Source organism: Loxodonta africana, chromosome 6, assembly GCF_030014295.1.
Source record: "Loxodonta africana isolate mLoxAfr1 chromosome 6, mLoxAfr1.hap2, whole genome shotgun sequence".
Taxonomy (NCBI): Eukaryota; Metazoa; Chordata; class Mammalia; order Proboscidea; family Elephantidae; genus Loxodonta; species Loxodonta africana.
This window is the reverse complement of record NC_087347.1, coordinates 67,908,566-67,933,243: the sequence shown is the minus strand read 5'-3', so window position 1 is coordinate 67,933,243 and position 24,678 is coordinate 67,908,566. Positions and strand designations below refer to the sequence as shown.

Sequence of the window (24,678 nt, the reverse complement as noted above, 5' to 3'; positions counted from 1 at the left end):
GAAGATATATACTATTGCCCAGTGTTTTGATAAATACATTAATCTTTCTTTTCAGTCTGGTATTACAAAGGCACTTATATGTAAATGGTTGGAGGATTAAATTTGGAAAATCTAGTCATCATATTTTTTCATGTAAATTTTTTTCTGTAGATAATGTAGCTTTGCAAAAGGTCTATGCAAAAATTAGGATGTTTAATAAAACTATAGGAAATCAGGCAGCTCTTTTGCGGCAGTTTTGGGGCACTTCCTTTCATCTTTGTTCTTGAATGCTGGTTTGCATCCACCGAAAAGAAAGAGATAACAGTGTCTCTGAACATTTTTACAAGTAAAAAAATGTGACTGGCCATTGTATGAATACATTTCTTTTCCCCCTACAAATCAGTTCCACCCTAATTTTTCTGGTGAAGCTTTGGATGTGTACCTTTGGCTGGTGGAGGAGGTTCCACTTTTTTAGGAGTGAGAACAGGGACTTTCTTCTCTGGTACAGGTTTCTTTGGCACTTCAGACAATTAAAAACATTTCATTATAAGACATTAAAAACCATATGCACAGTACTGTATTTATGATAAAAAGACGTATCAGAATAAGACTACAAATAACTAATATTCACTTCATACAGAATTTGAAAGACATTCAGGGAAATTACAGTAGACAGACACACAGAATACGTATATCTGAAATGTCTTCTAAGATTTAGATAGTTGACAGCATAAAGAGTAAAGCATTATAGAAAAATTGTAGCCAAACAAAAAGATAGAAAGGCAAAATTCAACAAAAAAGAGGCTTTGAAGATTCCAAGAAGAGCTGCTAACCTGGTGCAGGAACTGGCACCTTAGGTTTAATTTCTGGAAGAACTTCCTCTTCTTCAGGTACAACTTCCTCCTCAGGTACAAATTCTTCTTCCTCAGGAGGAACTTCCTCTTCCTCAGGAGGAACTTCCTCTTCCTCAGGAGGAACTTCCTCTTCCTCAGGAGGAACTTCTTCTTCCTCAGGAGGAACTTCCTCTTCCTCAGGAGGAACTTCTTCTTCCTCAGATGGAACTTCCTCTTCAGGAGCAATTTCTTCTTCAAATGGAAGTTCTTCTTCCCGAAGCAGAGCTACAGGAACTGGAACTGGTTCGAGTTTCTTTGGCACTTTAAAGATATTTATTCAATCATATAAGCATCACTAATATGCACAATATTTATAACAATGGGACAACATAAAGTGAATATTCTATGATCATAATGCATCAATTGTCATCAAGCGTTAATAGTCATTAGTGAGGCTATATAATGCCAGTTTTCATTTTTGCCATGGTTCTGTTAAAGATTAATGTACCTTTGGCTGGTGGAGCTTCTACTTTTTTCGCAACAGGTGTTGGTTTCTTTTCTTCTGGGATGGGCTTCTTGGGTACCTCTGGCACTTTAAAGATATTATTTGTCTTTAAGAATGTATTCTTTTACATGTTGTAGAGCATTAGAATTTGACAAAGAAATCATGAAATATCTGCTATGTATTTCTAACAGGACATAATTTTTTTTATTGCACTTTAAGTGGAAGTTTACTGTTCAAGTTAGTTTCTCATATAGAAATTTGTATACACATTGTTATGTGACCCTAGTCACTCTCCCTGTAATGTGACAGCACACTTCTCCTTCCCACCCCAGATTTCTTGTGTCCATTCAACCAGCTCTTGTCCCTTTCTGCCTTCTCATCTCACCTCCAGATAGGAGTTGCCCATTTAGTCTCACGTATCTACTTAAGCTAAGAAGCACACTCTTCATGAGTATCATTTTTATGTCTTTATAGTCCAGTCTAGTCTTTAAGATATATAATTTTTTAAAACATGCAATATTATGGGGGAGTTTGTATGTGAACATATAAAAAAATATATATATATTTTTTCCTTCATGCAGTTTAAATGATGAAATAATGTACCTTTAGTTGGTGGAGCCTCTACTTTCTTAGGAGCAGGAACTGGCACCTTCTTCTCAGGTACAGGCTTCTTGGGTACCTCGGGCACTTTAAAGAAATGATGGGGAGAAAAATTTTATACAACATAAAAATATGGCATCCAAGCATAATCACAAAAAGGTTAAGATAATGAAATAAAAGTATGACTATGGTATTCCAAGAAGCTTTTTATTTTTAAAATAAATTCTTTTTTCCCCATAAATAAATTGTATTAAAGAGTTGCCTCTTTAAAAAGCATGAGATCAAACCAATTAATTTTTTACTCATATGCAAATCTGAAACAAAAAAGCCACATGACAATGCAAGTTCATGTACCTTTTGCAGGTGGGGCTTCCACCTTTTTAGGAACTGGTATTGGTACTTTCTCCTCTGCTACAGGTTTCTTGGGGACTTCGGGAACTTCAAAGATATTAAATCAGGTTAGTGTCACATTTTTCACCCATAGATAGGGACCCAGCAATTTAAAGCCTTATTCAAAGCATCACAGATATTCTTACAATTTCACTTTAAGACTGAAAATACTCATAACAGCTACAAAAACAAAGGAGAAAAGTACACGCACACACACACACAACAATGAAAAAACAGACTGGTGATAGAGACAACACACAATGCCTGGTAAATAATTTTGTATATGTTGGTACTGCAATAAGAATGTATATAACACTAAGAACTTTCCACTAAAGAGGCGGGACCAAACATTAAGCATAAGCATGCTCTCATGGCAACATTCAGAGAAGACTACATGGTAAAATGCTTGTGTGACCAGCTGGGCGAGCCTTATCCTGGCATTAATGTTGTTAATATTGCCATGGGGAAAGGACTCGTATGGCTCACCAAGTTATGCCATATAAGTAAATTATTACATTATTCCACTGATGATTTAAGAAGATGTACCTTTAGCTGGTGGAGCCTTCTCTTTTTTAGGAATGGGCACAGGAACTTTCTCCTCTGGCTTCTTAGGAATCTCAGGCACTTTAAAGATATTTATTGTTATGTTCTAACCACTAGTAACAACACATACACATAAAGAACAGTTAACATTTCTTAAAACTGATAGTAATGCAAAAAAAAAGTTTGGTACTCGGAAGATATTTAACTATTTATATGCAGATTAAGTGTCCTTTTTTTTTTTTTTTTTAATGTACCCACAATATGAATGGTGGGAAATCAATATACCTTTTGCTGGTGGAGCTTCCCTCTTTTTGGGAACAGGAACAGGAACAGGTTTCTTTTCTTCTGGAACAGGTTTCTTAGGTACCTCAGGCACTTTAAAGATATTAAGAATTTTGGAAATGTTGCAGAAAAGATATAAAATGCAAAAAGCACCTGAAGAAATCATACTTTAGCATCTATAATTGCCTGTTTCTAAAATAAGCAGAATTGTTCACTGGTGTTAACAAACCCCAGAATCTGACCAATTCACGCACCCACATTCCAGTGATGTTGCTGTGTATCCCTTTGCATGAAACATAATCTACCTTTGACTGGTATTACTGGGACCACTTCTTCCTCAGTTACAAGCTCCTCTTCCTCACGAATGTACTCTTCTTCATGAATATATTCTTCTTCATGAACATACTCTTCTTCATGAACGTACTCTTCTTCATGAATGTACTCTTCTTCTTCGACAAGATATTCCTCTACTTCAGTTACACCTTCCTCTGCTAAGGCGAGCTCTTCTGGTTCTGGTCTTTTAGGCACTTCTGGGACTTTAAAGATATCATCTTAAGTTGGATGTTTTTCAATTACTCAACAAATTGAGAAACTTAAGAACACAGGCCCCATTTGTAACAGAAGAAAGAACAAGCTTTACCCTCCCACAAAAAAAAACTACATATAAAACTGAGTGTGAACTTAACACCAAAGAACATTAGCGACACGTTAAAATGAGTGGCAGTTCGGTACCTCTAACAGGTGCTGCTACTTCCTTTTTAGGGACAGGTACTGCTACTTCTTTTTTAGGGACAGGTACTTTTTCTTCTGGGACAACTCTCTTGGGCTTCATGGGCACTTGAAATATTAAGTATAAGGACATTTTATTGTCAGAAACAGGCCATCCAGCCAATGCTTACTTTGTTGTACTTTAAACAGTTGCCTCTAATGTGATAAGATATGCAATTGTTCATCTATAAGAAACTTTTATTATTTTCCTTGTAAAGAATTATGAACCTCATAGGTATAAAAACAGACAGAAGTACTCTAACTAAGTCTGAGATAGCAGAACCCACATGTGAAAATGATGCTTAGTGTACTTCTGTTTGTAAGAAACATCTTTACTAAAAAGTTAAATTTACTTCTGGATAAGTATATTCCCTAAAACTTCAGGGAAGTTACTTCATAACCAAAATTAGTATAAATCGGGGGGGGGGGGCGGGGGGGAAACCAGGACACTGAGTTTTATTTTTAAATCTTCAAAATGACTTTAGAATGATTAAACAGTTATCAAACTTGTTAATATTGTCATATCATTATATCAATTAGGTAAATCAGGAATGTGCCAAATAGTCCAAACATTCTATTTTATATGTATTGTAGCCTTGTGACAGGACACAGCCATTGTATGAGGGGGTGTGGGTATATTTTGAAATAATTTTTCCTTTTAGAGGTGACATAAATGTCTTATTTTACATATTTTTACATCTAACACCCTCTTAACAATTTTAAAGGCACAAAATAACAAAACAAAGCAAAACATTGCTACGATAATTTTAAAATAGACAGTGTAAAGAATCATACTCTGTGAAATTAATGATTATACCTTTAGCAGCTGGTTCAGTCACCTGTTCTTTTTCTCGTTTGGTAACTGAAATATGTATCTTTTCCTCAACAAGTTTCTTTGGTTCCTCAGGCACTTTAAAGATAGTAATTATTAAAGAGCATTAACACCAACCACATGAATACAGTGTAATAAAAATACATGAAAAACTGTGTATGTTAGAATCAGGACCAAAACAATCCATTCAGTAAAAACAAAGAATATCAGATGAGACAGTAGGACACACTTAAAGAACATAAGTGACAAAGACGTTTTTGGTAGTTATTACTCTGTAATGTACCTTTGGGTGGTGGAGGTTTGATTTTCTTAGTAATGGGCACTGGTACTTTTTCTTCAGGGACAGCTTTCTTCAGCACTTGGAAATATCAATATTAAGAGATTTAAGAACCTGAACCAGATTTCTCAAGAGTGAGAAGAAAAACAAGTTAAGAAATATGACATACAACATAATATACCCCCACTAAAAAACCCCACAATTTGAACACTGTCACTTCAACAGTATTTACAGTAGGACAGACGTGGAAGAAACACAGATGTCTTGCAACTGATGATGTTTTTCTCACTCTACCTTTAGCTGGTGGGGCCTTTGGTTTTATGGGAACTGGTTCTTCTTGGACAGGTTTTACTGGGATAGGCTTCTCAGGTTCTTTAAAAATACAACAAGGTATTTAATGTTAGGATTTTGAACATAAATCAGAAACTGTATTTCTTAAATTGAATAAAATAATTAAAATAGTATATCTTTTATCGACAGTGTAACCATAGCCTCATACCTGTGACATATTCTTCATGCTCTTCATAACGTTCGAGCTCACGCTCTTCATATTCTTCATATTGGTCATACTCCTCTGTTGGTTCATACTCCTCAAATTCTTTATAATCATATTCTTCATATTCTTCATACTCCTCTTCACGTTGTACCGAAATAGTTTCTTCTTCTTGGGCGTAAGACCACTTTTTCTCTTCTGTTACAGTTATTGCTTCTATAATAATATTGACAACAGGCATCATTTTACTTTAAGTTCACTTCGGGTAGGAATGATAGCAACAATGTGCTTTGATTTCATTCCTTTGTGATGGTCTCATGGTTTAATGCACTGGTTATGGGAGACCCTCACTGTCCTTTGCTGGTCAAGGTATCTGGGTGTGTACATTTGCTAACTGTGATTCGAAATGTTAGATTCCCTACCTTTAGTCAACAATAAGCCAATAAAGTATGGGAGTCAAATTGGGAACTACCAGCCAAAGGACCATATGGTCTCATGCTTCATTTTATCGTTTAATCGAAGCACAAATATACCTTTAGCACGATCAGGTTCTCTTTTTGGAACTTCAATGGATACTTTCTCTTCTCTAACAGCTCTTTTTCTGATTTCAGCCACTTTAAAAGAACAATTATTAAAAGTGAATTGAAAGATTCTTAAAATATATGTATTGGGAATAATTTTACACAAAGGCAATCATTAGCAATGCCTATTTAAATGACAAGACAAATCAATAGACCTGGAAATAAACATGGTCTCATATGCATATAAATACTTTTCTCTAAGCTATATAATGCTTCAAAGACATCGAATAGCTTTAGGAAGATCAAGTAGTATTTTTAAAAGAAATGAGACAGAAAACTAGACAACAGAAACAATGACCATGAAACTAAAATTAAGGCATTAGACAAAGACTTGGGTTACATAAATAATGTCTTTACCTTAATTCTAAACTATTTTCATAAGCTCTACTAGCACAATGTAGAAAATTCGGGATTTTAGAAATTAAAAATGTCACTAAAGACTGCCACATAAAACAAGCATTAGGCAAATAAGTGATGATAAACAAATAACAAAGAACACATTGGAATACAAATTGATTTTAAGAAAAACCAACTTCACATGTTTGGGGGCAGCTTCACATTTTTTAGAAAAAAAGAGAGAAAGGGTACTTTCTGGTATTAGAAATGTTCAGTTTTGAAGTGGTAAGAAATAATAACATTTATTACCTTCTAATCTGTATTTAAATTATATTCTCTAATGACCTCAATTCTACTAGATTAGTTTCAATACGTAAATGCTTATTTTGAATTTTTTTAAAGAGGTGGTATACCTTTAGCTGGTGGCTCCGCCTCTTTTTTAGGTTTGAGTTTTGGAACTTTTTCTTCTGGGACAGCTCTCTTAGGTTCCTCCGGCACTTTAAAGACAGATTTCGCTTTAAAGAATTGTTTCCCTCATTCAAACCACAAAAAGTATAATAGTAACCCAAAACAAGAGACTTGACATTTTCATCGTTCCAAACATGAAACAACTTAACAACAACAAAACTGAAAACCTGTAATCAGTGTATGAGGTAAAGAAAATAAGGTGTTGGGGACTATGTCCCCCAAAAGTATGTGTTGTAAATCCTAATCCCTATACCTGTGGGTATAATCCCATTTGGGAATAAATTGTCCTTGTTATGATAATGAGGTAGGATTGGTATAGGGTGTATTTTGGGTCAATCTCTTTTGAGATATAAAAGGAATCAGGAAGCAAAACTTAAAGAGATAAGGACCTTCCTCCAGAGCTGACAGAGAGGGAAAGCCTTCCCCTAGAGCCAGCACCCTGAATTCAGACTTCTAGCCTCCTAAACTGTGAGAAAATAAATTTGTTTGTTAAAGCCACCTACTTGTGGCATTTCTGTTATAGCAGCACTAGATAACTAAGACACAGATAGGGCAAGTACAATATTCTGCTCGTTGCAAGGGGCGATGTGCCTCTTGCCCTTGGAGCCTCCTCTTTTTTAGTTACAGCAACATGAGCTTTTTCATCTTGGCTAATTTGCTTGTGCCTCTCAGTCACTTAAAAGATAATTTTAGGATTAGGGAGTGATATTATTTAAAGTGGAATTTTTAAAAAAATTTATGAGCCAGAAACAAATTTACAAGGTACACACAAATAAACATCACAATATGTAATACTCCACCCAAAGACAAGGCAATGATACACCATTGCCACCAACATACACCAATAACCTGCATATTGTCCTGTGACCCAAAGGACAGCAGCGAGAGAAAGAGAGGCAAGACATATGCTTCTAGTTTTCGTGGTGGGGGATTTCAGTTACCTCTGGCTGCGGGAGGTTCTTCTACTGTAACTGCTTTTGGAGGAGCCCTTTTTTCTGGAACTGGTTTCTTTGGCTCTTCTGGTACTTAAAAGATAGCAGGCAACACGGTCAAACATACAATATAAAAAACACTAAACACAGGCACACTGATTTGCTTGATAATGCTCTAAAATTTGATGAATTTTATCAATTTAAGATGAAAAAGACAGGAATTATTCAAGAATAAAGTAAAATCTAATATACCTTTAGCTGGTGGCACCTTTTCCTTTTTAGGAACTGCAGCAGGAATCTTCTTCTCTGGCACAATTTTCTTAGGTGCTTCAGGAACTTTAGGAAGATTAGGTTTAAGAATATTAGTTTGCATTACATAAGAAGTGCTATAATTTTGGAGCTTAGAACTGACTTTTCGGAAGGATCACACATAATTACAAACATTAATGATTATACTCAGCAAAAATACATGTGTGTGGACAAAAACTTACAGTTATGCAACTAAAGGCATTATTATATCTATTAAGATAAATAGTATCATATATATTTTAAGGAAACCTTGGTGGCGTAGCGGTTAAGTGCTAGGGCTGCTAACCAAAAGGTCAGCAGTTCAAATCTGCCAGGCGCTCCTTGGAAACTCTACGGGGCAGTTCTACTCTGTCCTATAGGGTCGATATGAGTTGGAATCAACTTGACGGCAGTGGGTTTGGTTTTTGGTTATATATTTTAAAGAGAATTGTACCTTCAGCTGGCGGAGGCTCCTCTTTTTTAGCAGGGACTTTCGGTTTTGGTACAATTTTCCGAGGCTCCTCAGGTACTTAAAAAGATTATAAAATATACTTGTAGAAGTGTCCAGATTTATTTTTAATACAAAATAAATCTTTTTATTTAGATTTGATATTTATCAACACTGAAATACAGAGGATAAGTTAACTATAAGAGAAACATAAAAAATTGGGCAAACTGAACACACGGCAGACTAAAATTAATTTAACAATCAATATACCTTCGGCTGGTTCAGCTTCCACTCTCTTGGCAATAAGGTGCAGCTTTTCTTCTACAACATATTCTTCGGGCTCTTCCATCACTTTAAAGACAGCAATTTTAAAGAAGATCAATTATGGTGCTTTTTACCTTTGTTTTTGCTGTAATTTATCACTTCAAAAAGTAATTAAAATAGCAGAAGTTGAACACTTGGCAGATCCCTGACTGTGCCTGTTTAAAATACCCAGAGAAGAGCATTTTAATCAAAGCATATGCTTTGATAAAGAGTATGGGAGATATTTTTTCATTAATTTAATTTTTAAGTGTATCATAACATAATGATTATATTCACAAGAACAGGACAAATACAAGACAAAAAAAATTCTAGTGGCTAAATTCACAAGAACACAAGAATTTGAAAACAAGTGTCAATAATAACAGAACACTTTAGATTTGAAGGCTGCAGGGCAGAAACATACTTGCGGAATCACAAGTTTTTAAGAAAGAAGAGACGCATGTATTACATATGAAAAACCTGAGGACTTGGAAACAAGCATTTTTTCCCCCTAGTTTTGCAGGGACAGGTATGGTAGAAGAGGCAGAAGTCTTCACGTGGTTTTTGAGCCTACATGTATAAAGTTGATTATAGAATAGAAAGGTCCAGTTAAAAACACATCTACTTTTTATACTAGAAGCAAATGTAGCAGGCCATCCATTCATCTTTCCATAAATCTTTTGGGCTTAATGAAAACATGCGAATATCATAGAATGACTGTCCTTTAAATAGAAAGGCTGGGGTACTGAAGGAAACTGATAATGTATACTGTCAAAAACTGGAATAAGATCCATACAAGAATTTTCCTTGTGTCCTTGTTTTGTATTCCAAACTTAACATTAGAAGGAATGGGGCCCTTCTTCAAATCCACCAGGTTCCTGACGTATGCCTAATGTCACAACCTTTCCCAAGAAGCACAACAGAGCTGCTGGGCTTCCTCTTGGGAGTTATGTCCCATCTTGCTCTATTACTGGTCATTCCGTTAAGACTATACATCTCGGATTTCACGTGGACTTTTCTTCCAAGTGGAGAAAAAAGGGGGAAAACCCACTTCTTATTGACCAAGAATGTACTCGAGGACATCTCAAGGTACTATTCTACTCATCTTTTCATTGGGAAGGGAGTTAATTTGTTAATAATAGAACTTATGATTTCCCCTTAAAGCAGAGCTACATTAGGACTTTCTTAGGAAAATTCTTTTGGATATACAATATAGCTTTAACAAGAATGCTAGATTTTAGCAGGAAATGTGCTAATGCCTTAATTCATTAAAAATGTATCCCAGTATTGAAATAAAGAGTTCAATCCTTAAGAAACTATAAAGAACTACCATTATAAGTATGGGTTCATCTGATGGCAAGTCATTTTGACTACAGATATTACATAATTGATTCCTCCATTCATGAAGTGTAGGAAAGGTCTATGTATTCGGGGCTTCAGATTCACAAACCTGGCCTTCTGGATGTGAATCAGGACACATTAGTGAGTTATGAAACCAATTTATCAGGTTACAACTTGCATTTTTTAATGAACAGAATGTAAGTGAAAACTTCAAGTGTATTACACATTATAAGGGTATTATTTCATAAAACTTTTGTTCCATCTGTGTGTGCATGTGTGTGCATATATATATATGTGTACAGTGTTAAGTTTGAGTAACACTATATTACTCATGTTTTAGACATTAGAATACTAAAGTGAAGTTTATGACTGTCTACCAAGCCCTGTTTAATAAAAGCATATATGTACATGGGTCGATACCTGCTCTCAGTAGTTAACTATAAATGATAATTATTGAAGCCTTTTTCCCAACATAAACAAACAAGAGGGGGTGGATAAGATATACACTGGTATGTTTACTTCTAAGTAATGCTCCCAAACCTTGTATTTTGAACCAAAGATATATCTAATGAGGGCTGGGTGGCACAAGCAGTTAAGGACTTGGCTGCTGAAAGGTTGGTGGTTCAAGTCCATCTAGAGCTGCTTTGGAAGAAAGGGCTGGTGATCTACTTCTGAAAAATCGGCCATTGAAAACTCTATGGAGCACAGTTCTAGTCTAACACATATAGGGTCTCCATGAGTTGGATTCAACTCAACAGCAACTGCGTTTCCCTCCCCCACTCTGCCCCCGACTGGTAATGAGGCCAGTAGATGCTTCCTGAATTTGTGTCACTTTTCATCGATCTGATAAACAATCTGTGAAAGGATACATCTCATCAGAATTCTAGGTCATTTCTAGCTTATTGTATTATTTACCTTCATATTCTGTAACCTCCACTTTCTCCTCTTCCTCTTCTCTTTCCTCTTCTCTATAAACTGAAACAGAAATTCTTTCTTCTTCTTCATAACTCCATTCCTCCTCTGTAGATATTTTAAAAGATAAGATTTAATTTAAATTCAGCCTCCTCAAATAGCCATGCGTTCACTACAGATCCATAGTGGTTCTTCTATCTGACTTCACAGTATGTCCTCATCACAAGGAGAGAGCTTATTTAAGATGAGGGCACAGTACAGCCCAAGACTGAGAAGAATATTAGAATTATTTCCAGGTGTGGCCTTATCACACTTACCACATTTTCAGCACCCTGACTCACTTTTTTAGAATGATTCAGGACTAATATAGACACAGAAGACTCAGTTCCAGAAGGTTACAATAGGTAGACACATAGTGATATCAACATAAGAGAGAGACAACTGACAAGGACAATTTCTAACATTAAACAATCACATTTGGAAAGAAGAAGAGACTTCAAAGAAACACACAGAAACTCATTTCTCCTCCCACTTCCAATTGTATATCCAATTATATACCTTCGTGCCGCATGACTTCCACGCTCTGAGGAACTGCAAATGATTGTTTTTCTTCGGCAACAAATCTTTTTTCTTCTGCAACAATTTTCTTAGAAACTTCAGCTTTAAAAAAGCATTAAAGTTGAAGTTTAAAAATCAAGAATTTTAACTATTCTCTTTTCCTAGAATTTGGGTAAGATTTGCACAGTACACCAAGTTTTACCAGCAAAACAGGAAACAAGTTGCACAACGTATCATGAGTATATAAACACAAAAATTTTGTCAGAGGCAAGGTAAAAGTCAGTAAAAGACAACATATATAAAAAGCAAGAATTCACAGGCTAAAAGATCTTTGGCAGAGGCCGGAGACAAATCCTACCTCGGGGAGGAGGAGCTTTCTTTGTGACAGGGACAGGCACTGGAGCTTTCTCCTCTGGGACAGGTTTCTTACGTAAAGCTGGCACTTTTAGAAACATTATAAACATTTAGAACTTTGACATTACCTCACTGAAGCCCAACACAAAACACAGATATACACCCACAATGCAATCATCACAAAACCAACAAAACCATCATCTGCCTTGGAACATATTATTAAAAAGATGGTTCTTGGAAAGATGGAGAGACAATACCTTTTGGTGGTGGAGCTTCTTCCTCTTTCTGAGGAATGAGTCTTCTTTCTTCTGGAACTTTCTTCTTTGGTATTTCTGGCACTTAAAGGATGGTATTTGATTTTAAAATTCTCAAAAAGGCCAAAATAAACAAGCAACACAGAATTGGTAGGCTCATTAGAACTTCGACATTACCTCACTGAAGCCCAACACAAAACACAGATATACACCCACAATGCAATCATCACAAAACCAACAAAACCATCATCTGCCTTGGAACATATTATTAAAAAGATGGTTCTTGGAAAGATGGAGAGACAATACCTTTTGGTGGTGGAGCTTCTTCCTCTTTCTGAGGAATGAGTCTTCTTTCTTCTGGAACTTTCTTCTTTGGTATTTCTGGCACTTAAAGGATGGTATTTGATTTTAAAATTCTCAAAAAGGCCAAAATAAACGAGCAACATAGAATTGGCAGGCTCATTAAATAAGACATGCAATTAAAGAAGCCTGAAGGAAGGACAAGATTATTTCGTAGAGACAGGATTAAGTACCTGCTGGTGGCGGAGATTCCTCTCTTTGAGTAACCACTGTTATTCTTTCTTCTGTGACAACTCTTTTCTCTACTTCAGGAACTTGAAAAGACATTAGTTTTTAAAGTTGACTTTATATTTTCCAAACTAGCTGGTGTGCTATTATTTTGTAAGAAAGCAGACAAGCTGACTGACGCTTAAACTGAATTCTCTCATGCCAGAAAACATTTCATTTTGAATTAAGCTAACTGAATTAACAGAAAATTAAACACAAAAAATGTTTCCCACTCAAAACATGAAAAAAGGGTTTCTTTACTAAGCAAGTCACTGTACCTTTAGCTGGTGGAGCTTCCTTTTTCTTTGCAACAGGAACTGGAACTTTTTCTTCAGGCACGGGTTTCTTAGGCACCTCTGGGACTTAAAATTTTTAAAACAAAATGTTAGTTCAGATGTATCACTTTTTTGAATGGACATGCACATACACAAATCTTTGTGTAGTTTATTAATGTTATTATAGATTCTCTATACATACGGACGATGATGCAGAATATTGAAACCAAGAATTTACAAATAATGTTATAAAGGCATTTAAGAAAAAAAGGTATTTAGACAGTTATAAATCAGAGTACGTACACAAAAGGATGTGTGTAGAATCCATCCTTTCTTTATGGGTTGGTATGCTTTCGATACAAACAAACTAGTCAGTGATTACACAAACAATACATAGTGTGGATTTAGTATATAGAAAAATCTGTTTTGTATTCAGAAATGGAGTCTGTGACAAGGCTTAATTTATTTTAAAGTCTGAGAAGTGTTTAGTTGTGTCTGTATAACTTACTAATTTCTTTTTTCCATTTCTCTTCTGATGTTTTTGGTGTGCCTATGATTTGGTTTTTTTTTGGTTGGTATGATGTATTCAGAATTTAGAAAACACTACTAATCTAGAGTAGGCCTTTCAGTCTGATATCCATGTGTCAAGGCTTTGGGGGAGTTCTGTGTGCAAAATTTTGTAGGTATGTGCATATGAGGCTCTGCAGTTTTGAACAGGGTCTGTGACCCAAAAAGGTTTACAGTGGGCTTAAGTTATCTATCCTAAATATTGATGATATTGAATTTTTAGTTTGAAGATGAATTTCAACAGCATGCATTATTAGCAATAATTATTCGTATTTTAAATAAGATAACAGTAGCTTTTGTGAACCTCTGTACCTCTGCACTTAGGTCTGCAATATCTTGGTGTAATTATACAGATATAATTTATACATGTATATATGTTCATGTTATGCTATATATACCTGTACATGCTTATACATATACACATATTAGTATGTGTATTTTATGTTATTGTTTAGGGACAAATAAGACATGCCTCTCCTTCAGGAGTGATCGAGTGACTTTGGTGTTAGTATTGATTTTAGTAAATATGACCTTTGTATTTTAATGGTTGGATAACTACAGAAGGTTACATTTTATTTGACTACAAAGACAAAAAACACCCAGAATTCTAAATAATCCAGGGGTTTGAGAAACAGAAGCAGATTAGATTTAGGAAGTAAATAGAAACATTAAGAAGTCAGGCAAAAAGAAACATTAAAAAAAAGGAAAATCTGTATATGATTGTCCTGAATTAGATGATGTTGATTCTTGTTGAATCTTCCTATAATTGACCAGATGTGTGAAGTTTGTAACTTTATTGCCTATAAAAAAGTAGTGTCTTTTAGTGGCTAGAAGACCAGGGTTTGAGAATCTGATAAATTATGATGATTTTGCTGCTAAAGAGTTTCTTGCTACGATGGATAAGTGGTAGGAAGGGTTTGTACTTCCAAGAAAAGCAAGGTATTTGCACTATAATACAGAAGCATATTTGAATTCTAACACACACAAATGAAATGTACCTTAACTAGCTAATTAGATAATTGCAACATTTATGGCTAACATTGATGTCCAACTAATATCCCAAGAAACACAGTGAAAGTAAATGCCAAAAAATCTATGTTTTTCCCATCATTCAAGACTTGCCATTATTGACTTTTAGGAAGAGTGGCAGTTATTAGCAGCATTGTATACATCTTTATCTAGTCAACATTCAGTGTCCCAAACACTCTCCAGTTGTCATTGCCTATCTCTACTCTTTCAAGTGTTTTTATTAAGAAAAAGTAACATGTATAAGTGATAGAAGAGTTTTTCTTAGAAACATGTCTGTAGAAGATGAGTGTTTCACAAATATTTCTTTGTTAAAAAAGGAAAGATATTAAAAATAAGATAGCAATTTAACACAGTTCTTTCAATAACACTTTTTGGGGGTGTCTTAGGAAGGCTGAATATCAAAGAATGTATATCAAGAGTATGTCCTTGAAGAGGGTCCCAGTCAGAGCTGGAGAAAAAATGTAGAACAAAATTCTAACTCCAAGAGAAATGCCAGACTTGCTGGCCTGACAGAGACTGGAGAAACCCTAAGAGTATGCCCCCCGACACCCTTTCAGCTTACTAATGAGGTTACACCTTTCAGCCAAAGATTTGAACAGACCCATGGAACAAAACAAGACTAAAGGAGTGCACCAGCCCTGGGGTAGGGACTGGAAGGCAGGAGGGAACAGGAAAGCTGGTAATACAGAACCCAGGGTTGAGAATGGAGAGTGTTGACATGTTGTGGGGTTGTTATCCAATGTCATAGAGCAATGTGTGTACTAACTGTATGATGAGAAACTAGTTTGTTCTGTAAACCTTCATCTAAAGTACAATAATAAAAAAAAAAAAGAGAGAAAAAAGTGACTATAATTCACACACAAAAAAGAGTATGTCCTTGAAACAGGCAAACATTAAACACACAAGGAACATGTAAAAGCAACAAAATGGGAAGACAGCATGGTACATGTGAAGACTGCAGAAAGCATGCAGCCAGCATTTGAGTGTCCCCATTGTCCATTCTGGTGTACCTTTTGCGGGAGCAGGAACTTCTTTCTTGGGTTCAGGAACAAGCTTTTTCTCCTCAGGCACAGGTTTCTTGGGAACCTCAGGCACTTTAAAGATACCATTGGTGAAACAAAGTTGAGAATTCTAGTCTCCTTCTGAGACATTTAAGATTACATGAAAACACAAATTTTTAGTAAGGGCATAAGAATAAAGAAGTAGGCATTTGGTCATTTAATATGCCCTACTGGTGACGGAAATGCATGCTAAGTAAATCAATACCACTTGACATTACATGAAGCAGACAAAGGCCTTCTTAGCATGGGTTGGAGTCTAAAAATGTTACTGATACTTGTATAACACATTAGTAAAAATTAAATGAAATCAACACACACAGAATTAAACATATGACCATAGTCACAGATGACATTTTAATTCACAGACCCCATTTAAAACCAAACAACAGGAAGACAGACACTAAGAATTTTTTTTTCCAAAAGTATTATTCTACCTTTGGCTGCTGGGGGCTCCGCCTTTTTAGGAATGGGAACAGGGACCACTTCTCCTGGGACTGGTTTCTTAGGTGGCTCAGGGACTTTTAAAAAAAAAGTGCCAGTTTTGAGAAATTGTACATTTTGACAACAAGGGATATGTTGCAACATTCAGAATTTAAATAAAGAGCAGACATTCCCTTTTCATACTAGTTGAATGGAGGCAAATTATGTTTTAGAAACAAAGGTGAGGAAGATGCATGGTTAAGGAGCAAATGTCGTGACTGTTATTTCCTTTTTGTTGTAGGAGTCTCTACTTCCTTAGGAGTAGGAGCCAGAGCCTGTTCCTCAGAGACCAATTTTTTATAAACAACAGCTTTGAAGATCACTTTCAGAAAATTTACTTTTATGAGGTAATTGCATCAGATTATTTGGAATATCTCTGTATCTTAAATGTTTAACAATTGGCTGCAGGTGGGTGGCATGGAGCCCTGCTATGTGGTGTTTGCCGATTTCTGTGGTTGCAAAAACACTGTGGCTACTAGCCTGGCATCGGTGCCACAGAGATGTGTGGTATCATGTTAATATACATTATTTCTAGATGGGGCAAACGGTTTGCACTTGACTGCTAACATAAACGTTGGCAGTTCAAACCCACCCAGCAGTACTGTAGAAGAAAAGGCCTGGCAATCTGCCTCCATTAAGATTACAACCAAGAAAGCCCTTTGGTGCAGTTCTACTCCGTAACACACGGGATTGCCATGGGTCAGAATCAGCTCCACGGCAACTAACAACAACCACAACATTTCCACCATACAGATTCAAGAGGCATAAAAAACCTCAGACGCACAGATAAAAGTAAAATGCGGTAAAATAGGAAGTAATGTGTTTTGAGTATTTATCACCATTGTTTCTAATATAATTTATTTAATTGTAAGTTTTTTATAGTTTAATTTTTAATAATGGCCACATTAGGCCACTGGCTCACAGCATTCCTGAAAATTTAACAATCGGCTTTTGGAAGCTGGCATGAACTGGCTTCTGGACACTATATGTACACACCAATAGCTGGTCACTAGACCGTAAGCTCCCTGATGTGGGGAGAAGAGCATGCATTAATTTTCATCCATCTCTCCTGTGTCTCAGTCCTGGTCCTCCCACTGCCCCCACCAAAATGCCTCTGCACATAGTGACTATAGGTCTCTCGGTTATGTGGCTAAATCTATTATTCAACATTAACATTCAGATGTCTACTAAGGAATTTACACCAACTTTTGAAAGATTCTAAACTTAGAATGAATCACTAATACCTTTAGGTGGAGGTTCAATCTTTTTGGAAACAGCAACGTGAACTCTCTCTTCAGTAACAGTTTTCCTTTGTACCTCAGGGACTTTAAAAAGTGTACATTTTAATTACTGATATGCCATGTTGTGGGTGGCAATGGTAATTTATAAAGAATATTGAAAAAAAAAATTAAAACAGACACAAATGTGGAATGAAAAGATGACAGAGAAATACAGAGGGACAAAAGGCCTGCCCAGTCACAAATGAGGTAAGAAGAAGAGGGATAACAACCCATCCGTTTGAGCCCCAAGTTCAAATTTGCCTTATACCTGTAACTGACACCTCCTCCTCTGTGTAAGCAGCAAAGAACATCTCTTCCTTTGAAACAACCATCTTCTTTGCTTGCACAGCTGGTACTTTAAAAAGAATGTTTTGCATTAGTATTTCTTTTTCTAGGACAACTTTTTTTTTTTTTCACATGAGATCAAATACATAAATCGTACACTACGTTTAAGTCTTCAGACACAGAATGAGTGGGTTAATATGATTGCTTGAGAACAAATCCAGTATTGATAAGAAAAGAAATCATGTTTTGACCTATAGGAACGAACAATCCACACAGCCTTTATCAAACATTATTAAGTGGGAATCAAATAGACACAACTTCTTCACACATAATGTGGTACTTTTCAAAATCTGTTATGAGAGGGTGGGGGATGTTATATGCAATGAAATGCATTGCATAGTGAAGTTAGGAAACTATTCATTAAACACAAACTTTTCCTTAGAAAAAAAATTCTATAATCTTTGAAAAGCAAAAGTTGAAACAAATACCATTATTTACTTACATAAGTCCTAAGTGCAGCTCAACAGAAGATGTGTATTATAAAAAGTGTCTTTTCGGTGGTTTCAGATTTGTGAATGATTTAGCAGAATATGTATACACATCCATACACATAAATAAAAATGTTTAAAACTTGCAGGTGAAAGAGGAAGATGTATACCTTTCACTTCAATAACTTCTTCCTGTACTGGAATCCGGGAAGGTTTTTGTGGAACAATCTTCTTCGAAACTTGGGGTACTTAAAAATATGTACAAATATATTTGTATTGTGAAGAATACTGTTTTGCACAAATTAAAAAAAATCTTAGTTTAGATGAATATAGAAATAACTAACATGTGAGTATAGATCAGTAAACAGGTTACTTGTGCGCATGGCAGTAGAAAGGTTTGAAATGATAATACCTTTGGTGACTTGAACTTTTTCTTCCTCCATTCTTCGGGAAGTCTTTTCAATTTTTTCAACTACTGGCTTCTTAACAACTGCAAGCATTTTAAAGAAATTGCAGTACTTTTAGAATTTCTATTAAAACCTACTCTGTATTTATTTTAAAGAGACAAGTTTGTTGCCCTGAACTTTAAGCACAAGTTTCTGTACTTAAAGTATATTGGTTATATTTTATTTTAAATTTCCCATAATAGTCTTTTTTATCTTATTTTTATTTTTGCATTAGATGAATCATATAGAAATTCTTAAGATAAAAATTCATTGATATAATAAAGCTTAGAGAAGTTGTGCCTATTGGATTGAGCCAGTGATGTGTACGTCTTTGCCAAACAAGCCATGATAATGACCTTGAAGCTGATCCATTTAAATGATTCCAATTGCATACCTTTAGGAGGCAGTGCTTCTTTCTCTTCAGGCACTTTTGCTGGAATTTCCCTCTCATGTGCTTCTGAAATAAAAACACAGACATAAGAAGAGATGTTTAAATAGGGTTAAGTTCTGAAAGGTTATGTTAATTGTACATGAGAAGTACAATTTAAGATTTGAGATCAGTATTACTAACATAGGATCCCTGGCGATGTAGTAGTTAAGGCTCTTAGTTGCTAACTGAAAGGTCAGTCGTTGGAACCCACCAGCTACTTAGTGGGAGAAAGATGTGACAGTCGGCTTCAGTATAGATTACAGCCTTGGAAACCTTACAGGGCAGTTCTACCTTATCCTATAGGGTTGCTATGAGTCAGAATCACAGCAGAGGTGTTTTTGGTTTTGCTATTGCTAGCACAGGAGACCTGGTGGCACAATAGTTAAGCGTTTGGCAGCTAACTGAAAGGTTGGCAGTTTGAACCCACCCAGCAGCTCCTCAGGAAAAAGACCTGGTGATCTGGTCCTGCAAAGATTACAGCCTAGGAAGCCCTATCAGGCAGTTCTACTCTGTCATGTGGGGTCACTCTTAGTTGAAACAGACTCGAGGGCACCTAACAACAACATTGCTAACATGATTCTTAGTGCTAGGTTTCGAATCAGGGTCAATCAGAGATGCAATGAGGCAGTGAAAGTAAAACTTGAACTTTCTGTTGCTCTGAAGAAAGTGACTATTTTAAAGGTTAGGTTTTTGAAGATTTTTAACCTCACAAAATCTAGAATGGTAATTTCATCTATTTCATATCCATTCTAAATGGAGTTAATAATACTGAAAATATAACAAACTATGCAAAAGTTAGGCAAAGAAAAAAAGTCATCCAATTTATACATACCTTCATAAGCCTCCTTTTGAACTTGAATAACTTCTCTTTCTCGGTAAGCCTCCTCCCAGTCTTCCTCCCCTTCGTCATAACCTTCTGCTCTTTCATAGTACTCTTGCCCTTCTTCAAAATCTTCTTCCCATTCCTCATGAAATTCCTTTCTAGCTTCTACCTTGGTCTCTTCATAGTCTTCCTCTGGTTCTTCATAATAAGGTTCTTCGGTTGGCTCCGTGTAAGGTTCCACTTCCAGTTCCTCATAAGGTTCTTCAAAAGATTCTATAAAAACTTTCTTCTCCTCATAGACTGCTTCCTTTTTCTCATATACAGCTCCTTTTTCTTTCTGAATCTCTTTCTTTCTGCTTATGGTCATTATTTTTACTTCTTCAGCCTTGGAGGATACATCAATAATTTCAGGAGCTAAAGAAATAAACAAGTAAAAAAGATAACATTAACATATGAGTTACATCTATACAGTTATTTCACTAAATGAAAGTCTGCGTAGCCAAACAATATCAGTAACTCAGATCTCTCAGTATTATACAGTGAGACCTGTGAGAACCGGAAATGGACGCGATTGCCTTGTTTTTCTGGGTCTCGCAAGTTTTCTGCCTTTGACAGGGTGCAGTCTTACCAATTTCCTATCACCTATTTTAGTGGATAATATTTGAGTTTTCCTTCTCTGACAGGTTTCTGCTTTACATACGTTCCTATTTCCACAGGTTTTACTGTATATTTTCTTAGGTTTTTCTATGTATTGTTCAATTTAAATTTTTGTTGACCATGGAAAACAATAAAGAGTATTGAGATGCACTCTGCTCTTGATTTGAGGATTTTTCTAGCTTGAACAAAATGGCATCAGGAAATATCATCAAATGGACACGGCTTTCATTGTTCTATAGCAGTTCCAGTTTGCAGAACTCCGAATTTCTTCCCAGGAGATATTTTAATATTTGATAATTTGATGGAATTTATACTTAATGTTTCTGCAATATTTTTAGAGTTCCAATTATTTTTTCAAACACATTTCTAATTTTAAATCTACATTTTAAACTATTGAATGTGACCCTTTAGTCAGTTTAATAAAGATAATAAATAAAATTACATAACCAAATCACTTAGTCGATTTTGTATAATCAAATTTTAAAAATATCTAAGCTTCCATTATTTATGTTATCCTTAACATTTGTGTTAAATACGATTAAGAAAAAAAAAAGGGACGGGCCCTCCTTTTCTAGCCCTCACCACTTCTTCTCAGGCAGCACGAACTCTGCCTGAGTTTCCTTTCCTGGGAGAAGAGCAAGTGCACCATCGCTTCTAATGCTGATTTTAATAGAGCAGAGGAGACTCTACAACTTTATAATAAGCTAGGTGCCTAATACTTAAAAATAAGAATGAATTGTAGAAATGTAATAATTTTTCATTTACCTTTTGCTGGGATTAAGGCAGTAGGAGGTAGGGGCTTCTTGACAACCTCTGGGACTGCAAAAACGTAAAATACATGTTTATCTTTAGATTATGTACTGTTCAATGTTTACTAACCCTGTGCATCAGTGTTAATCATTTGGTGATCTATGAGTACTGCTAATACACCATCCCTGCCAGGAACCATCATAATGCTTTTGTAATTCCCAGATTCAGTTCACTAGAAATGCTATGCAAATACCATATTAACAAGTTTGATTGTTTGAGTTGAAGTTTGATTTTAATTGAGGTTTATTTAAAAAAATTTAACTTGAAACATAGAGAATAATCTATATGTCTAATGCTAAAAATGTTTATTCATTTTTTTAGGTCCTAAAGTTCATGAAATATCCATGCTTTTTGAGCTTCCTCTTATTTCACAGCATTTCACACATGATTACTGCTGGATTCTCTTTCTTTTAGGAGACTGTTGTGCTCCGTTCTTAATCAAATGGGTTAAAACTATTTGTTTAAATTTAATTATCCAATCTTCTTCCTAAAAACCTTCCAAGATATATTAAACATTAAAATGATGGGATCCATCCTCCTCCACAAAGGTTTTTTTTTTTTTTTTTTTTCCTGCAAATATTTACACGTAAATCAGGTGAGCAGGCAGTATCCTGAGTTAGGCTGGGCAACCTGCTTGGAATTAGCATCAGCCCTTGACTATCTAGTGGTGTGTCTTAATGATGACCAGCTAGTGGACCAGAGGGCAGTGCCTTCTTTACATCACCATCCAGGGGTAACAAGAATTCTCTGGGGTTGCCTTTGGGTGTCATGGGATAGACATAGGCAGAGGAGGGCAGAAGAGAAAAAAGCGGTGAAAAAGAAAGTTGAGAAAAAGAGAGTCAAGGGAGAGTCAGAGTCAAAAGACAGTCAAAGAGTGAGTGAAGTGAGAGGCACCATTTCAGGACTTTAAACTCATCCTCTTCCCACCCTTCCCCACCCCCAACTATTTAGTGAAAAGAATTAAAACTGTTTTTTAATTAATTATAATACCTTTAGGTGGTGCTTCTTCTTTAGGTTTGGCGACAACTTTTTTGGTATCTTTTTTCACAGCCTTCTTGCTCACTAAAAGAAACATGTTAGATGTAAGTAAAATGTCTTCAGGAATCCAGGAGGTTTATTGAAATATTTTTTCATATATAGATGGTAAGAAGAGACTCTGCACATTATTGCAAGATACGTGTTTCAGAAAGATTTTGGATTGGACTGCAAAGATTTTCTATTTTTAGAATATATATTGATTTGATATCCACTAAGAGGTAAAGAAGGAGCCCTGGTAGTGCAATGGTCTAAAGCTCGGCTGCTAACGGAAAAATCAATGGATTGAACTCACCAGTCACTCCATGGGAGAAAAGACCTGGCGGTCTGCTCCCATAGGAAACCCTATGGGGCAGTTCTACTCTGTCCTGTAGGTTCTCTGTGAGTTGGAATCAACTTGATAGCACATAACAACAGGAAGAGGTAAAGTTTTCAAACATGGGGAGTGAATCCAAGTGATACCATAAATAGAAAAGGTACATATTTTTATCTTAATTTCACATAGGTGTGAACACTTTAAACTTGTCAGGAAGAAGAATAACAAGTGAATTAGTGAAGTTTTATCTATGATATATTGTGGACATTCTCTTTTGCTGTTAATGGACAGTCATACCTTGATCCCAAGTCATACCCCCTAGTATTCATGAATAAATAACACTGACTTTTTTAAAATATGATTTAATTTCCCAAGTTTCAAAGTTGGTACTCAGACTTAGCCATGTTTATAACAAGCACCCAAGAAAAAATCATTCATTAAGATAAACTATTATTCCTGACAACAGAAATGTAAGTGGACATCTAATATATGATTTTTTATTCTTATTCCCTCCTGCTACCAGCAGTAGATAAAATATAAATTATAAGAATGGTGCTCTTTGTCATCAAGATTGTAATAGTCACAAAACGAGAAGGTTTTAACTGACTGTCTCCTGATACTGGTGGAAAGTAACTAAAGCCTCTGAAACCGACTGCAGTGGGCATTAGGGACGAGCATATCAAGCCATGAAACTACCACAGTAGCAGTGACTTCCTTGGCTATGGGAAAACATGACTTTGCCACGTGCAATTTTTTACTGAACATGCTGGGAGAACTCTGACAGCCTTCAGGACTCCCCTGAACTCTAAGAAGTTGAGTGATTTAGTTGAGCAGTTTTAGAGCTCAAATAGTACAATTTTTCTACTAAAAATATTCGAGAACATCAGTTACTATTGTCTCCAGCACACTTAAAAAAAAAATGCCATTGAATTGATTCCAACTCATAGTGACCCTATAGGGCAGAGGAGAGCTGTCCCATATGGCTTCCAAGGCTATAAATCTTTTTGGAAGCTGACTGCCACATCTTTCTCCCATGGAGTGGCTGGTGGGTTCAAACCATCGACCTGCTGGCTAACAGCCAAGCACTTTAACCACTATGCCACCAGGGCTCTCTTCTGACACACTTAAGAGCTCTTTATTGGTAAGCTCATGCCTTAGCTACAAAAAAAAAAAAAAAAATCAGATATATCAAAGATATTATAAATAATTTCTTGTAATAAAATATTCAATTTTAAAGAACAGTTTACATTTTAATTGAGAAAAATACGTAAATTATAATTTTCAATTTGAATATAAGCTAATATGGCTGATTTCAATAAGCTATACTAGAAATTGACATCATTTTATTGTTAGTGTAGCAGTTAGGAAAATATAAAAGGTAAAGTCAATTTGCCATTAATGTTTAAGTGATTCCATTAAAAATACAATATTTTGAAATTAAGCATATTATTTATCTGATGGTTTTCAGAGTTTTAAGCATATGCCTTATACATGTAGTTAATACAGGAAAATATCTACATTTTGAGAGGCAATTCAACTTCTGACCACTAGAGGGCCAATGCATTGCATTAAACATTTTCTAAGTTGGCCTTGGTTAAATTCAATATTTTGACATTTAGGTTGATAACATATAATACCTTCCACCCGTTTTGCTGGTGGTTTCTTTTCTTCAGGTGTTGGTAGTAAAAGAGGGATAGGAGGAACAACCACAGGAGGAATTTCTGAAGAAAATAAATGCCATTATCAGTAATATGTTTGTTTGCTATTTTGCGTGACATTGATGAAAGGTCTCATGCATTTCTTTCAGTACTTCGAAGATGCTACAGTACTAATCCATTATCAGAATAAATAA

At 35.6% G+C, this 24,678-nt stretch overlaps 1 protein-coding gene across 1 annotated transcript in view; it reads right to left on the bottom strand.

Annotated features, from left to right (window-relative positions):
- The window catches only part of TTN (titin), a 273,379-nt gene that overhangs the window by 144,581 nt on the left and 104,120 nt on the right, over window positions 1-24,678 (bottom strand). The window contains exons 109-145 of the mRNA XM_064287443.1: window positions 24,464-24,547; window positions 22,466-22,537; window positions 21,431-21,478; window positions 20,018-20,422; window positions 19,150-19,212; window positions 18,722-18,799; window positions 18,480-18,557; window positions 17,805-17,891; window positions 17,501-17,581; window positions 16,211-16,294; window positions 15,726-15,809; window positions 13,123-13,206; window positions 12,811-12,891; window positions 12,584-12,664; window positions 12,281-12,361; window positions 12,028-12,111; window positions 11,670-11,771; window positions 11,115-11,219; window positions 8,826-8,906; window positions 8,562-8,636; window positions 8,072-8,155; window positions 7,829-7,912; window positions 6,833-6,916; window positions 6,036-6,116; window positions 5,509-5,718; window positions 5,304-5,381; window positions 5,016-5,090; window positions 4,718-4,810; window positions 3,865-3,969; window positions 3,438-3,668; window positions 3,136-3,225; window positions 2,854-2,931; window positions 2,272-2,355; window positions 1,921-2,004; window positions 1,321-1,404; window positions 813-1,133; window positions 422-499 (exon numbers count right to left, since the gene is read on the bottom strand). Coding sequence (XP_064143513.1) covers window positions 422-499; window positions 813-1,133; window positions 1,321-1,404; window positions 1,921-2,004; window positions 2,272-2,355; window positions 2,854-2,931; window positions 3,136-3,225; window positions 3,438-3,668; window positions 3,865-3,969; window positions 4,718-4,810; window positions 5,016-5,090; window positions 5,304-5,381; window positions 5,509-5,718; window positions 6,036-6,116; window positions 6,833-6,916; window positions 7,829-7,912; window positions 8,072-8,155; window positions 8,562-8,636; window positions 8,826-8,906; window positions 11,115-11,219; window positions 11,670-11,771; window positions 12,028-12,111; window positions 12,281-12,361; window positions 12,584-12,664; window positions 12,811-12,891; window positions 13,123-13,206; window positions 15,726-15,809; window positions 16,211-16,294; window positions 17,501-17,581; window positions 17,805-17,891; window positions 18,480-18,557; window positions 18,722-18,799; window positions 19,150-19,212; window positions 20,018-20,422; window positions 21,431-21,478; window positions 22,466-22,537; window positions 24,464-24,547 — 3,882 coding nt within the window. The remainder of the gene's footprint in view (window positions 1-421; window positions 500-812; window positions 1,134-1,320; window positions 1,405-1,920; window positions 2,005-2,271; window positions 2,356-2,853; window positions 2,932-3,135; window positions 3,226-3,437; window positions 3,669-3,864; window positions 3,970-4,717; window positions 4,811-5,015; window positions 5,091-5,303; window positions 5,382-5,508; window positions 5,719-6,035; window positions 6,117-6,832; window positions 6,917-7,828; window positions 7,913-8,071; window positions 8,156-8,561; window positions 8,637-8,825; window positions 8,907-11,114; window positions 11,220-11,669; window positions 11,772-12,027; window positions 12,112-12,280; window positions 12,362-12,583; window positions 12,665-12,810; window positions 12,892-13,122; window positions 13,207-15,725; window positions 15,810-16,210; window positions 16,295-17,500; window positions 17,582-17,804; window positions 17,892-18,479; window positions 18,558-18,721; window positions 18,800-19,149; window positions 19,213-20,017; window positions 20,423-21,430; window positions 21,479-22,465; window positions 22,538-24,463; window positions 24,548-24,678) is intronic.